The 17,048-nt window shown below is 35.7% G+C and overlaps 1 protein-coding gene across 6 annotated transcripts in view; it reads left to right on the forward strand.

Annotated features, from left to right (window-relative positions):
- The window catches only part of LOC129793455 (acid sphingomyelinase-like phosphodiesterase 3b), an 82,175-nt gene extending 67,596 nt beyond the window's left edge, over positions 1-14,579 (forward strand). For all 6 annotated transcript variants that reach the window (XM_055833488.1, XM_055833489.1, XM_055833490.1 and 3 more), the window contains 5 exons: positions 2,982-3,177; positions 8,934-9,046; positions 10,716-10,894; positions 11,638-11,746; positions 12,446-14,579. In XM_055833488.1, coding sequence (XP_055689463.1) covers positions 2,982-3,177; positions 8,934-9,046; positions 10,716-10,894; positions 11,638-11,746; positions 12,446-12,877 — 1,029 coding nt within the window. In that variant the 3' untranslated portion in view covers positions 12,878-14,579. The remainder of the gene's footprint in view (positions 1-2,981; positions 3,178-8,933; positions 9,047-10,715; positions 10,895-11,637; positions 11,747-12,445) is intronic.
- Positions 14,580-17,048: the final 2,469 nt, after the last annotated feature.

The raw sequence follows: 17,048 nt of genomic DNA on the forward strand, positions 1-17,048 counted from the left end.
CCTAAACTCTAAATGGAAATTCAAAATAGGATTGATAAATGCCATGAGCATGGGGTTTGTTTTGTCTATTGGCCACACACCATCATTACACCTACAACAGAACCCTCGAAATTCATGGAACTCAGATAATGCCAAATATCCGATAATAGAACGTTAAAATACCATCAATTTATATATAGGAATTTGTACTTTGTAGTTCCAATGAGTTTTAAATGAAATCGAGAGAATGAAGAAGAATTGAATGTATGTATGTTAATTTATAGAAGTGGCCTAAGAACATATTAAACAATTCAGTTTATTTTTTCTTGACTTTGAAAAGTTTTTCTTCTGAAACAAAATTGACGAAATTGAAGAAAAAGCTCTGAGGAAGCTTTTTCTGAAAGAATTTAAAAAGCTTTCAACGAAATTAGTTAAATTTCTTCAAAAATTGTTATTAGGAATCTAAATATTTTCTTTTATTAAAAGGACGATCATTTACGTCAATTTATAGGATAAAATAAATGCAGCAATGCGGAAATCAAAAGCCATTTCAGCGGTTTAAGCCATAACAACATAAAAGCAATTTAATCTAATTCTAATTTCAAATTCCCCCTTATATCGCTTTACTATCTGTGTGTATTTTCTTAACAACCAAGATTGAGTTGTTTTCCCATAAAAATCACAGAAGAAAAGCACAAACACACAAAAGCCGATGGGAGAAAGAAAAGTTTAACTCGAAATGTACTGAGAAAGCAACTCTTTCGTATATACGGAAGCACTCACATTAAATTTAATACCTCAAAGTTCATTTCTTTTTCTCTCCGTAGACGAGATTGCAAGTGATATCGTAAAAAACACTCGAAAAAAGGGGCTGCTGGGCGTCATATTTCCGGTGTTTAGGCTGCGGGGACGATGTCCTTTCATTCCATTAAACATGACTTTATGTGACAGTGTGAGAGAAGTTTTCTACGCGAAGGGGGTTCTTTTTTCTTTTACAATCGTCCAAAAAATAGTTTTTAGCCTAACTTCTAGCATTGAAACTGTTTTCAGGGCATGGTTTAGGGTAGGTTTATGTTATATATAGGTTGAGCTTTGTTCTATATGTACGTACATACATATATACATACTATGTATGTATGTATTGTGTGGAGTTTGAAGTAAGTTCTTTTTTTGGCAAATCAATACCATAAATCAGCTGGAGCTTTTACAGGGGGCACACACACCTTTCTTTGTGTGCACGGCAACACGTGTAAATGTGCGTTCTACCGTGAGGTGGAATAGTTAAAAAAAAAAAAAAAAGTGGGTTTGGAACACGCCAAAATGTATATCGTTTGCCTCGTAATGTGAGGCAAACTTTTAGGGTTTGTGGTGTAGATGCTTCAATATAAATTAGACTACTTACAACTCTATCCCGTAAACCGATGCTTTTCTGGCTAACTTTGCATGGTTGTGCCATCCGTGAGTTGCACGCTGACTGAGAGTTGTAGTTTTAGGGTGCAATTCACCAAAATGTGCATTATACTCCAACGAAATGGGTTTGAGGTGTATGGTACTTTTTGGCCCGAGCGTACCCCCATAACATCGAGCCCCGGAGGGTTTTATTTATTAAACATGGAATTATTCGAAACAACAATGCTACTTTTACGATCATGGGACTTTTTTTTTACGGATCGATGGCAAACACAACGAGAGATACTTTCATATAAAGAGAGGCGATTTACGAGGTTGGGCAACAATTTGCCTAACTTTCTCCTCAACAGTGTTCACCCCCACATTCTGTTTCACTAGGCAACAAACGAAAGAATCACCCCCACATTCTCGTATATAGAGAAATGGTAAAACCCCCAAAGGGTTGTAGATTGAAAATTGAACCAATAGGAGAAAGAATCCCTCGACAATGTTTTGGGTCTATATTTAAATTTCTAATATATCAAATTGAAACGGAAGTGATCGAAAATATATATAAACTCCCTTTTGCCCCCAAACATTTTGTATTTGTTTTCAAAAACCTCCCATTCTTTGCTTTTTTTCCCCTATACATTGGGCAAAATTGTTTTGCTCTTTTTGCTGTCTGTTCAAATTTAAAACCCTTTTTCCCACCACCCCCAATTCAACATTAATACAATGTGTGTGCGGGGGCAGGGAGGTGCTTCAATTCGTTCAATTCAATGTTTCTCTATGATTTCTCTATCTACAACAAAAATCACGAGTCAATTCAGCAAGAGAATTAAATTACATCCACTTTATCGATTAATCTCACAAAAAGGGCTTCGCTGGCAGGAAAATGTACCGAGAGGGAAAAGCTGAAAGATTAAAAAAGATTTATCATTGACTAGACTATGTACGATGGTGAAGGGGTACAGAAAAAAATGAAGGCTTGCAGCAATTTCTCCCCTAATGCACTATATTGTTCGTTTCAATCGTTGCAATTCTGTTTGGTAAAGTGTTTAGACTGTTTCTTCACAATATAATCTCATTACTACCCAGTGAGTTTTTTATTTGGGAAACTGGGTCATTTCTCAGTTCATTGAATTTTTGATGAAAAAAAAAACATAACGAATTGAAAGAAAGTTTTGATTTTCTGTTAATAATTTCCTTTTTTTCGTGCTTGAAATTGTAATTCAAAAATAACGACTAAATTCGATATTATGACTGGTACTATCAGCTTTAGTTATGATTAAAATAAAATTTAAGAAAATTTAAACATCATGAATATAAAGCTTGTTGTAATGAACATTCTATACAAAATAATTTCCATTCAGTTCATGGGTTATATTGTTGATTTATTTTTAATTTAAAACACTTTATCAAATTTTAAAACAAATAACTTTTTGTATAGAGTAAACTACATATACATCATGGAATACATATTAATTAAAGCTCCTGACATTTAATTGAAGTTAAAAATGCCAAAAACTCTGTTATTTAATTAAATGCAATTGTTTGAGTTTTTCAAAATGGAACAACTAATTGAGTTGATGTACACATTTTGCCTGTTGTAGGTTTACATTGTGGGTCACATGCCACCAGGGTCGGATGAGAGACAAGTGGGCAATGGTCCAAATGGGCACTCAACCTTTTCCGAGAAGAATAACCTCAAGTACCTTCGATTAGTGCGCAAGTATTCGTCGATAATTCAGGGTCAATTCTTCGGACATCTCCATTCGGACTCCTTCCGGATTGTCTACAATGATATAGGTGAGTAATAGAGTAAAAGAGTTGTACATATAATACCTTTCCCCTAGAGGGATTTGTGACCTCATTTCAAATTCTCTTAGCAAATTTACTCGGTGTGTGCAGCAGGGTACCACACTGTACAAAGAAAGTGATTTCAATTGGGTTTGGGGAGGTGTCTATACCAACGAGGAAGGACATCATCATTTTGTGTCAGAGATTTCTCTGTAGGGCTGTTTGATGGGTGAAGGGAGGGTATGGGGGTGGTGGGACCTTCATACCACCAGTGGGAAATAAAAATGGAAGGGAAACATTGGTGGAAATTGAAATACCAAGGGGTACGACATGAGTAAAAAGAAATCTCCGAGAAAATTGTCTCTTTGCTGGGTACCTTCAGCATGAGAGTGAAGCTTCATGGATTTGAATAGGACAATCCCCATGTTCTCTGATACCTCGACATACTGACGGTTGCTTCACCATTTTGATACAGTCTCACCCAGTGTTGGGGGTGCGAGAAGGTATAAATGGGGCAGAGAAGAGACAAGAAAATAATACCAGGGTTGCTCATCCCATTTTTCTCCATTTCATTTTATATCCCACCCCAGCCCCTACTCCTACACAACCCCTCTATAAGCCAAAAAATCACAAAACACACTGTATCAACATAAATTTTCAGCAGCTAACCAGTTGACATTAAACATAAATGTCATGTTGGATCTTCGACCTCATGCCACACAACATTTTCATCATGCCCTTTTTTCTGGTCACCTTAATCGCATTGAATCCTTGTCATTTTATGCCAACACCATCCAAAGAAAAAATATCTAATAAATATTACTCAATTTTATACATTGAGGAGCGTTTCTTGCTGCTCCATAGAAACATAATTTTAATAAAAAAAAATATTGTTAAATATTTATGTAAATATTATACAGATTTTGTGAGTATTTTTTTATAGATTTTCTTTAAGAAATAGAACGTTTGTTCTTCTTTACAATTTATTTTTCGTTTTATTATTTGCCTAATTGTATCAAATTAAAATAAAAATTTTATAACTATTCTTGAATCCCAAAAAAGTCCTAAAATAAGTTCTTATATTTACCATTAGAAGATGATTTAAAAAAAGACATTTAAATTATCCCCTTTAAGCTCTTTAAGACGCAATGAAATGAAAATATTAAAGGTAATATTGAAGCTTGAAAACAACAACAACAAAATACATAAAACTTCCAGCTTGAATGTACCCAAAACATACATCCTATATAAATTATTCTCATCATTCCCAAATATAATTTAAGCATTAACTGAATTAGGTATTTTGTCCAAAAATTGCGTTATAAGTTATTAAAGTCTCCCCTTATTATATATAAAACACTTAATAGCCTCACAGCCTTTTGTTGCACAATATTGTATTCGGGTACTAAAGCATCGCGCAATAAAGATCAAATTGGTCATTATTCTAAAGGAACCTTTATACCAATCTGGGTCAGTGTTTACGACTGCGGAATTCAGATATGTTAAGGGAATTTTAATATGGAAACAATTCAGGGCATTAATAGCTACGAAATCTGGGTACTTCATAAAGTTTTTCCCATCTGACTTAACGTTGAAATTTTCATTGATCTTTTTTTTTCTAGTTTTTTTTTACATAATTGAGAATTGATGGCAAATTTTGAGAGCTTTTTTTTGGTGAAAGGGGAAAAATCTACGGTCATCCCAAAGGCACAATCAAGCTCCTCCCTCATTCCACCGGAGATTTATAGAGAACTTAAAGTTAGTCATGGTTCATGGAGGAGTGGAGAAGGAAATGGGCATAGTGGGGGGGGGGGTGAAAGCCGGGGGAAGTGGGTGGAATTTTAACGAGTTGCGATTGTCTTAACTCTTGTTTCTCGCGCGCACAACATCAAAGACGAGGGTGGGAATGTGCCACAGGCATTACGATGCTGATGAGAAGACAATGAAAGTGTGCCAAACTTGACAATCTGCACTCTTTCGCTTCAACACAGAAAACCCTTTTCCCTCTGCGGCATAGAAAAACAACAGCAGCAGGCAAAACTTGGTGCGGGAATTCCGTGCGCACCATTGAAAAGAAAATCAATATCATCTTGGGGCGCTTTTCTTCGCTGAATAAGTCTCAAACAGGAAGGGGGGGTTGTGCGGCAGCATGAGGTGTGGTATAGGAAGGTGTGTTGGGCTTGGGAGGTCTTTAATGTCCCACTTTCATTAAAATACGTTTACTCATTTCCCATTTGTGCTGGCTCGGTTGGCTCTCACGTGAACGCCGGTAGGACGTATGTTAGTTCAGATTGAATTTCTTTTCCCATTCCATCACATACCTTCTTTAGGGTGTAAAGTGCTGCAGAAAATTTATAAATGTTGCTCGTTTCTTTTCTTAAAAATCAATCGAAATTGTGGAAAAGGTGGAGAAAAGTTATTTTGGATAGTTCTCATAGTTATTTTTGAATGACATTTTACCCCTCTTAACGCGATTTGACCTTTTGATCAATAAAGTCTTTGACCCGAAACACTACACGTGTTCTTTGTGGTGTAAAAAACACTTAATAAATTAACCCATTATTGACAGCCTGATAGAATATTTTATTTTTATACCATTAGGTTAAATGGAAAATATTCTTGTAGCTAAAGTCTTTAATCTATTTCAGTTATAAAAAAAATGAAGAAATGTAAATAATTACCCTAGGAAATTAATGTTGCATTGTAGCATAAATAGAACACTCTCAAGGGGGAAATAGATTAATAATACGGAGAGTATACTATTCTGGAACTTTGTTATAGTCTGCAGAAAATAGTCTGTGAACTATTTTAAAATCCAAGCTATTTTTGTAAGCAGTGCTTGACCTAAAAATACTACAACCACATATTTTTGCCTTTCTTCTTTTATACTTTAATAATTCCATAAATCTGGCTATTACGATAAAAATAGAAGAGCAAATAATGATTATTAATTTACCTCTACGGCAACTTTGTGGTAATCTTCTCAAATTTCACGAAGAAACTCAATTCCTTTAGCAATTTCTATTACTTCCTCCGCTCCACACTCATGGGGCAATTGAGAATCCCGTACGAGGGGGAGGTGTGCGCTAAAGGTGAGAATGTTGTGTGGAGCATTTTGCTATATATAAGTACCTACACACTAAAAATAATTTTAGTTAATTTGCTGGTAAATTCACCGTAAATGTACATTTACGGGAAAATTTGTCTTTTTTAAACGGAAAACCAGAAAATTTTCAAAAGTTTTAGTTAAATTAAATAATTCATTCGGTTTTTTTTACGAAATCAATATAGTTAATTTTTTTTTTAGTAAAAAAACCTAAATTTCTTAGTCTTTTAATCATTACGTAGAAATTTAGTAAAATAAAACTAAATTTTAGTCTTTTTCGATGAAAATTCACTAAAATTTTAGTAAAATTACCTAAAATATTCGTTAAAAAAAACGGTTTTTGAATTTGTTCCTGTAGAAACGCCGTCAGTTGATGTCAAGCAGTGAAGTTGTGAGCATTATTGCCAAAGTTTTCATCAGAATTTTCAGGGAATTTCCCACATAATTAATCAGAAAGTCATCTTATACGCAACGAGGAGTTCTTGTGTTTTGTTTGTGGAAGTTTTCGGCGTCCAGGAGTCAATTCGTACGCACCGAGGAGTTGTGCCTTTGTTTGTGGAAGTTTTCGACCCGTCCGGGAGCCAATTTGTACGCACCGAGGAGTTGTGCCTTTGTTTGTGGAAGTTTTCGGCGTCCAGGAGCCAATTTGTACGCACAGAGGAGCTCTTGTGCCTTGTTGGTGGAAGTTTTCGGCGTCCGGGAGCCAATTCGTACGCACCGAGGAGTTTTGCCTTTGTTTGTGGAAGTTTTCGCTCCGTCCGGGAACCAATTCGTGCGCACCGAGGAGCTCTTGTGCCTTGTTTGTGGAAGTTTTTGGCGTCCGGGAGCCAATTCGTACGCACCGAGGAGTTGTGCCTTTCTTTGTGGAAGTTTTCGGCGTCCGGGAGCCAATTCGTACGCACCGAGGAGTTTTGCCTTTGTTTGTGGAAGTTTTCGCTCCGTCCGGGAGCCGATTCGTGCGCACCGAGGAGCTCTTGTGCCTTGTTTGTGGAAGTTTTCGGCGTCCGGGAGCCAATTCGTACGCACCGAGGAGTTCTTGCGCATTCAGAGGTTCCGGCAAACAAGGTATGTCATATTTAATTTATTTTCTTTATAAATTCAATCTAAAAGACAACATTTCTCTCCGACAAGGAATTGCGTGAGCGCTAAAGCACCGAGATTTCCCACATCATTCATCAGGGAACCAATTCGTACGCACCGAGGAGTTCTTGTGCCTTTGTGGAAGTTTTCGTCCCATCCGGGAGCCAATTTGTACGCGCAGAGGAGTTCTTGTGCCTTTGTGGAAGTTTTCGCCCCGTCCGGGAGCCAATTCGTACGCACAGAGGAGTTCTTGTGCCTTTGTGGAAGTTTTCGCCCCGACCGGGAGTCAATTCGTACGCACAGAGGAGTTCTTGTGCCTTTGTGGAAGTTTTCGCCCCGACCGGGAGTCAATTCGTACGCACAGAGGAGTTCTTGTGCCTTTGTGGAAGTTTTCGTCCCATCCGGGAGTCAACTCGTACGCACCGAGGAGTTCTTGCTCATTCAGAGTTTCCGGCAAACAAGGTATGCCATATTTAATTTATTTTCTTTAAAAATTCAATCTAAAAGACAACATTACTCACCGACAGGGAATTGCGTGAGCGCTAAAGCACCGAGTTTTCCCACAACATTCATCAGGGAATCAATACGTACGCACCGAGGAGTTCTTGTGTCTTCTTCGTGGAAGTTTTCGCCCCGTCCGGGAGACAATTCGTACGCACCGAAGAGTTGTGTCTTCTTCGTGGAAGTTTTCGTCCCGTCCGGGAGCCAATTTGTACGCGCAGAGGAGTTCTTGTGCCTTGTTTGTGGAAGTTTTCACTCCATCAGGGAGTCAACTTGTGAGCCCCCTGAGTTTAATACTTTTTTTTATTTATAATTTTAATAAAAAAAACAAAAACAAAAAAAAACCGTTTAAATTGTTTTATTTTAGTTAAAAATACTAAAAAAAATTAGTTTAAATTACTAAAAAATTTTAGTTAAAATTACTAAAAAAAATCCCTAAAATTTTTGTCGTTACCGTAAAAATTACTATGATTTTTGTTAAAATATACGGAGACATCATAGAGAAATTAACTAAGATTTCGTTAAAAAAAACTAAAATATTTCGGTTTTCTCGTATTTCTCTGTTAAATTCATTTAACTAAAATTTTAGTTAAAGAATTTTAACTAAGATGCGTGCAGAAATACCGTAGAATGCCCATTCCGTAAAATTTACGGTGAAAATTTTAAGTGTGTACATACGTGAGGGGATCTATATTGGGTGGTACATTGTGAAAAATTCAACAATAGTGTACGAGATTTTCTCATTTCACCTCCCAGAACGTATGAAATAGGGTGTTTTGTGTACACATTTCGCCCGAGTCAGAAGGAATTCTTTGTGTAATTGAAACACTGTGACTTCCCCAAGACTTAGGTGAAGCCTGTGAGAGGTAATTTATTGGTAAAGGGAGACTATTGAGAAATTAATGGTTTAATACTTGCAATGGACGGACGAAAATTTATGTTGATGAAAATTTATGTTCATTAAAGAGAAAAAAGTCTAAAATGAAAATTCTCACTCTAATCAATTTCCTGTCTTGTATTCTCTCTCCTTTTTTCCGGTATTGACCTATCTATGTGTACTCGGATGTAACTCCAACAGGGAAGCCAGTTTCATGGATAATGATTGCACCGTCTGTTACGCCCAGGAAAATGAATGTTGGTGCCAATAATCCTGGGATGAGACTCTACAAATTTGAAACTGATACAGGGCAGGTGAGATATACATATTTGTATTTGCTCCCCTTTGAGTGTTTGTTTTTCAAATGGCTGAAAACCATTATGTCGAAGCGCATGCACGCACACATCCACCTTTGTTGCCCAAAAATCACTTTACACTCCCATCCAATTTAGCGAAAGGACAAAATGCAATTTCCCTACACGATACCTACATATATGCACGTGACAACATGTAGTACGGAACACTTCCACCCACTTTCCAATTTTTCTCGATTTTTGTAAACTTTTACGGATCCAATATTGCGTTTAGTTGTAAACAAGGGCTTTACTGAAACTAAAATAAATTCCACAGTTTGTCCCTTTTTGATTCCACCGACCACCCACGCCCATTTTAGGGTAGTTCGTTGTGCGTAAACCAAGGCATTTTTTTCAATAAAAAATCCCCAAAATAAAATTACAAAGAAAGTGAACATGATACAATACTTGATGCATATTACAAAATATTTCCTTTAGTCACTCTGACTTAATAGCTTCTTAATTTTATGAAATTTTGTAAGAGAAGAAGGTTCTAATGAGAAATCAATAGTTGGGCTATAAAGCTACATGTATGTATGCCCTTGGAAATTTTCTTATTGAGGAGCTCTTTAACCTAAATTCAGATACATTCAGTTTCTTCATCGTTAAAGGAAGAACAACCTTAATCTTCCCCCCACCGGGAAATCTACATTTAATTAACGCAAATTTACGCAATTGGTATATGGGAAGAAAACACTGATAGAAATAAATATTTTATTTGTTTCGTTTCTTTTTTTCGGTCTATTATTAATGAAATTTTATTGAAAATATTTTGTTTGTTTTATTGGTATATTGGTTGGTCTTTGAACGATATTTAAATTTTTTTGTGTGAAAAACCTTAAAGAATTTATTCATTTTTGGTTATTTTATGACTTTAAGATATGAAAAGAAGGAAAAGAATTACATTTAAGAAAAAAAAATATAAAAATTTTCAAGAAAAGTGAAGGAAGTTCTACAAAGATCTGTTTAAAATTTGATTATTTAGAAGATTGTAATTTATCTTATTAAGATAGCATGAAATATATAATAAGAAAAATAAATTGACGCCTTTTTCAAAGAATCTTTTTGGTTTTCGGAGTTCGTTTAAATTTGAAATTCTTTTACATTTTTATGTTATTCTTAAAGTAAAACCTCAATTGCTCTTGCGAATTTCCCAAAATGGCTTTTCCATTTAGAGTAAACATACATTAACCTCAATTGAAAGCTCCGCAATAATTGCGTGAAAAAGTTGAAGATATTTTCAGGGATATTTTCAGACTCAATATTTATAATACAAAGTGCCACTCAATGGGGGAGGACGAACCATTAATGCGTAACTTGAAAGTAGGGCAAAAGGTTGAAGGTGAAAGTTGGGTGGACATTTGAGATGTGTTTGTGGTGGATATTGGATCGGAGCGCGTATTTGCATTGAGCTTCACATGAAATTCAATCCAAATGGTGACTCTTTGGATATATCTCGAATTACCTACCTATATACATATGTATTGAGAGGTTGATTGATTTAAATTAACATTGAATCACACATACGTTCATGCAGCATACAGATACTAATTCGAAATATGTCAATTTTGACGTTAATTTATGTAACTTTAACAATCAATAAATAGCACATACCATTAATCAAATGTAGGTGCTAGACTACACGCAGTACTATTTGGACTTGGAGCAAGCAAATTCCGCCTTGGAAGCTACCTGGCAAGCTGAGTATAATCTGACAACACAGTACTATGGGCTGGCTGAGGTGACTTCTGTGGCTCTTCATAATTTGGCAGATCGTTTCACGAATGCCGAAGATCCCCTTTTTGCCAAGTAAGTCCCTCATGTTTATCTAAAAAAAATTTAATATACGCACAATATGAGTTTTGGAGTCAATATTTGATCAAGTAGCACAAAGTTAAATATTGAAAGCTCGTATTGAGAATTCCAAGAAATTCAAATACCCATATGGGGTTGATTTGTTTGAAATTTTGTTTCACGGAATAATAATGAAATTGATTTAAATGGAAAAACGAATAAGAAAAAGCTCAAAAGCTCCAAATAAAAGTTTCTAAATTGAAATATTCTTTAGGGAGAAACAAAATAAATTCTAATCCGATTAATTTAATAAAACTTCTTAATAAGCTTTTGAAAAGTTATAAATTCTTGTTTGTGCAGTTTCAATTTATAAGAAGAGTTATCTGTTCTTGACTACACAATAGCACAAAGCGCTTAATTAAAATCCTTATCTAGAAGTTAGTTTGAAGTAAAAAAAAAAACTATTTAAAGTTCAAAATCTCTCTGATCTGAAAGTTATATTGCAAAGTTTGGTGATCAAACATCCACCCCTACGGTGAAATTTTGTTCTTCATCACTTCATCCCCTTGATTCACTTCGCACCTTTTATTGTTGATTTTTCACATTCACCCCGAGGTTGTCGGGGTTTGGCAATAAATTCCCCAATTGCTAAACCCAAAAGGTGCAATAAAATTCCACCTCGTCTCTCAGCCCCTACATCGTACAACCCCCCAACCCCCCCATCACACACTAAATGTCTCTTTCACCCCAATTTATAGATACTACCGTGCAAATTCCGTACGCTACGTGTCGAATCAGTGCGACGGAGCCTGTGCATTGAATCACTACTGTGCCATAACGCGTCTGGATTATTCGCGATTTCGCGAGGTAAGTTTTCCACCACCTTCACCATTTTATGCTACCTACCTTCCCCTCAACCTCCTCCCCTAAAAATGGGTATCTTGGGATGGAAAATCCCCACGAGGGAGGAGGGTTGAACTGTATGCAAAAGAATCTCCCATGATGGCAATGATTCTCGTGCGAAACTTATTTGCAAAAGGGGACAGTAAATAACAATTTTCATGCCAGAATATATGGCGCGCTTGCAATTCGAGGGAAAAAATGTATGCCATTGTGTGTGAGCTTTAAATTTGCATAGTTAGCTTCCATCCCGAAGGAAGAAAAAATATATATTGTGCCAATTTCTGACGAAGGAAGCGAGATAATGTAGGGAAAATATGCTGAAGGATTTTTTCTGCTTGTGATTTCAGTACAAGATTTTTTTTAACACTTTAACAAGAAAATGATGTATCCAAGCATCATAAATGAAAATATGAATTTTTAAGAGAGACAGAGCTTTTAATTCGAATGAGGAAAAGCTTCTAATTTGAATAAAGGAAAATTCTTATTTTTTTCAAATTAAGGGATCGTCAAAAAATTAGAAAAATATATAAATAATGGATTTTTTGTAAACTTATTAAATTTAAATTTATTTAAGGTCTCTCTTACAAACATTTACGAAAAGGTTTAAGAAACAATAAATTTTAAATTAAATTATTGACCCCTAAATAAATTTTACTTCTGTAGTGCTTGGAATCTGCGGCTAGTGCCCTAGCTAGTCGAGCTCAGACAGCTCAACGACCACTTTTGGTGCTCCTGCTGCCCCTTCTATTGGCGCTCAGGCAGCGGCGCCACTATTTGCAGTCCCTTCTTTGGGCTCTGCAGCCACCCGCCAGTGCCACCCACCGGCTACCCCGGCGGGATGGACACCCAAGTGTGTCCCTTAAGTGCTTAGAGGTAGTTTTGTATATATTTTCATGGGTGGTGGGTAGTTCTAGTAGGGCGAGATGTCACCCCAGCGGTTGCCAACGAGACATCGTCTCCACCGTAGATAGTGTTTTTGAGGAAACCTCCAGTGTTTGTGATAAGTCCACGACAGTGATTAAGTCACTGTCCACTTCTCTACTACCCCCAACAAGCTTCCCTCCACTCTCCACGTGTACCAACTGCAGCACCTAAGGTAACTTTTAACATATAGTAAAGAGATTTATGTTACAAAATATTGTGGAGTTTGGCTCTCATGAGAGCAAGACGCAGACTCAAATATAGGTCATTTACCTGTTCTGTAAAATATAAAACACAAAAGAAATTTTCAAGGGGTTTCGCATATTTTAGGGGATGATTTTATATATATGTTGTACACTACACATAGCAAAAGTTAGTAATTTAAAACAGTTGAAACACGAATTAATTAAAAGAAAATTATGTGAATGATTTTTGGTTGGAAAACTCATACTTTAACCATTTTTTTTTTAAAAATACCCCAAAAATGTGAAAGTTTCCTTGAAAATTTCCCACAAGCCACAAAACCAAAGATCTTAGATTTTGGGGACAACAAAACAAAACTCTGCAAAATAATCTTCTGTGTGTCATTTGAAGGAGTGCTTCTTTCGTAAAAAAAAATTATATATAATTATATAAATGTCTAAGAAAAGAGAAAAAAATATGTGCTGTGCTACTTAAAAAAAAAGACAACAAAAATTGTAAACTGAGCATTGTATGACGCATTTTGATAAAGGTGTGTTGTGTGACGTTGAAAAGAGATTGGAGCCACTTTTCTCAGCCTCGCCATTCTCCCGTTCTTTTTCTTGTGTTACACCCTCCCAAGAGGGGGATTTTTTTCGTGTCGTGAGAGAAAGAAGGGTGGTAAGCATCCCCTCTAAATACCTCCGTGTGTGTTTTGTTTTTTTTTCTCTACACCCATCCACCTATTTTCCCCCATCCCCCAACCCCCATTGAGTCTCACTTTATATATATTTATGTTTGGAGCATTTTCCACCCTGTTAGAGCCTCGCCAAAAGTGGAGGAATAATTTCCCTTAAGAAAATATGTGCTCAACTTTTTTATTATCTTGTGTTTCTTTAATGTGTACATAAATGTTGATAAAAAAATAATTTTTATATTTACAATATACAATGTAAAAGTGAATAAAAAGAGATTTACATAGAGGAGAAAAAAAAATTGAGGGACTATTTGTGAAAAATTGTAAGACAAATTGTTAAAGTTTTTCTTTCGCCATCAAATGCTATTCTTTTATTCCAAAGAAATGAAAATATTTTACAGTATATTTTATGAGAATGGGTATAAAGGGTATGAAGCCCAATGCTACTTTGAAATATTTTGGTTTATTTATTTATTTTTTATCCTAAAACATTTTAATATTTTTCCCAATAGATTTCATTCCGAAATAATATTGGAAAAGTTATAATAATTGAAAACTTATATAAATTCATGACTTTTTAATTAATTCTTCGTTGACAAGAACTTTTTCTCAATAAGCACAAAAGAAATATTATTCAGAATATTTTTGCTTCAGGAGAAAAAGTCACTCAACAACAGAATTTTCACAAAGATTTTTCTTTGGAAAAAATAAATAGCAATTGATTGTATTTGAACATACCGTTAACGAGATTTTTTTATTGGGTGATGAATAATTTAAAAAAAAAAGAAAAAAAAAGTATGAGGAATAAACAAGTAGCATAAAATTTAAGATCATAAAATTTCACAGTATAAAATGAAAATCTTAACTGTCGTTATATGTATATAAATATTTATTGAATATATATTCTAAAAAAAAAGAAGAAAAAAATGAGGAAAACTGAGAAGATAAAATTCAGATAAAAAAATTTCTTATCGAAATAAAAGAGGGAGAGAAAAATAACACGAATCATTTTTCCTTTTGCCCCCTTTTTGATGAATAATGTTCTTTGTGAAAAATTATTCGTGGTATCCTTGGTTTGTTTGCGTCACATGCTGTCCCCATCATTTTGGATTCCATGCCATATAGCTTCTTTCGACTCTTATTTCCCACCAAAAAGGAGACCCAAACAATGTTGTTTGTGTCACACCAGGAGGAGTGAGTCTCAAAGTTGACAAGATGAGTATGGAGGGGTGTGGGTGGAAATAAAAGTCAACAGTGTGATGTGTTTGTCATGCAGGACATCAATAATTAATTGTGAGAATCCAACGCTACAGTGCGGGCGAATGGAAGCAAAGAAGAGAGACTTTCTCCTGCATTGAGGACACACTCACTGCATTAAGGCGATGAGTGATGGAGTTTTGAAGGATGCCGTTGCAAACTCCTGTGAAAGATGATAACAACTTCCTTGAAGAGTTCACTTGACAAAGTTTGTGTCTTTGGCAATGGGGGTGATTTGTTCAAAGGACGTCAACGGGAAAATAGCATCTTTCCCTTATATGTGAGGGTTGCACAGCAAAAAGCACCCAAATCCTTCAGAGTGGAAAATTAATGCAATACTTCAGCTGCCACGATAATGAAAGAGATATGTGTTTTTCAGCGTCCCTTCTCTATAATTCAGCAGAGAATGGTGTATTCAGATGGGAGATATTTGGACTCAATTATAAACTTTATAATCTTCTCAGAGTCATTTTTTTGGGATCATTATTTTGCAGTTTTCCCTGAAAAAACATTAAAAGGCGATCATTTTCTTTATTTTTTTTATCAGAGGTATTATGCAGAACTCTGTGAGAAAGCTTGCGGTGTAGTCATTTTATGGAAGGGGGAATATTTAGAAAACAAATAGTTAGGGGAACGTAGCCCAATTCGAACCTCTTATGGCCTTTTTAAATCTACTATTTCTTAAAACTGATAAAACTTCAAATGTAGAAAGTCTTTAAAATAATCAAATTGAAGCATGTTTTTTTTATTTTATCCCATTTTTTTCACATTTTATGCAGACCTTTGGAGGTCCGAATAGGGCCACGTCCCTCTATAAAAGCAATTTAAAATATCAATTAAAATGAGAAGAAATTGTAGCATTCAAATTAGTTACTTTTGATATTTTTTTTTAAATTCAAAATAAACTTTACTCGCTTAATTTGATCCACCTACATGTACTACCTCTAGGTAATTTATACAGCACTCTCAATATAAGTAAAAGTTTGCCTACGTAACAGTAAACTTTTGTCAGCGAAAATACATAATGTTGTGGGTATTAAAATCATAGAACATTGATGTAGCTCCATTTGGTAAATTTTCACATTAAAATATTAATTTTCCAAGCGATAAAATTGAGTTTGTATCCACATAGAGAAGTTTTACCACGTTCCCCCAACATATTGTATTGCTTATATTATGATTTAATATGTACATAATGAGCCATTACTCACTCTGATGAGTATTTGCACTACCGTTTCTCGCTAATATATCGAATCACCCTGACAATTAATCTTTCCCCTAAAGAGGCAAAAAGCTTCCCCTGGTAAGCAGCTCAGCTACTTGCAATTGCGAAGGCGTTTGCGGTGTGTGTTGTAATTAAAATCACAGATAATTGCTATGCTGAGCGGGTGAATGAAGTACGCGTGGACGACATGGCTGTAAATTGAAAGGTGCATGCAATTCTTTACTTCCGTTCGAGGGGGTAAGGGGTTGATTAATTTCAGGAAAATTATAAAATGTGCGTTACACAATATACCTACAATGCCCCATCTCGTGTTCTTCTCATTTTTATTGCTATGAAAAATGATTTTTCTCACAAATACAGATCGCCTGAAGAAATTTTCCTTTTGTGTTGAGAAGATCAGATTTTTTTTTGCAGAATATTCTTGAATACTGAACGTAAATCTTCAAAGCCATTGCGTCAATGCTGTGAATGTTGGGGAATGATAAAATTCACATAGCTAGAATGTCTCGATGTGCAACACAATTGCAGTCTAATTGCCACAAAGTGACCCCTTGAAAGTCCTCTCTAAAAGTTGATTTTCTACGTCCTCATTTTATGCTTACCCAAGCCTTCAGGAAATGGTTTAATTTCTTCCACAAAATCCCCCACCACCGCATTAACCATCCCCCCGGGGGTAAGAAAGACAATTAAAAATGAAGCACCGGATGAGTCTGTATCAGTTGTGTGTGGGTGGGTGTTCCACCTCTGCTGGGGTGTTTGTGCTGAGAAAGAGTTTTTCCAGAGAGTTGCACATAAAAATCAAGGGGTTGCAGAAAGTCTCCAACTTTTCATATCGCATGAATTGCATTCATTTATTCTTCCTTTGTCCCCACTCACGCGCGCAAGCAGCAGCAAAAAAAAGCACGGACGAGACAATTCCCATCCGAGAGTCGATTGCACGTGTGAAAAGCTGCTGAAAACTCTTACGAGGCACGTTGCGAAAATTC

This window comes from Lutzomyia longipalpis, chromosome 3, assembly GCF_024334085.1.
Source record: "Lutzomyia longipalpis isolate SR_M1_2022 chromosome 3, ASM2433408v1".
Classification (NCBI taxonomy): domain Eukaryota; kingdom Metazoa; phylum Arthropoda; class Insecta; order Diptera; family Psychodidae; genus Lutzomyia; species Lutzomyia longipalpis.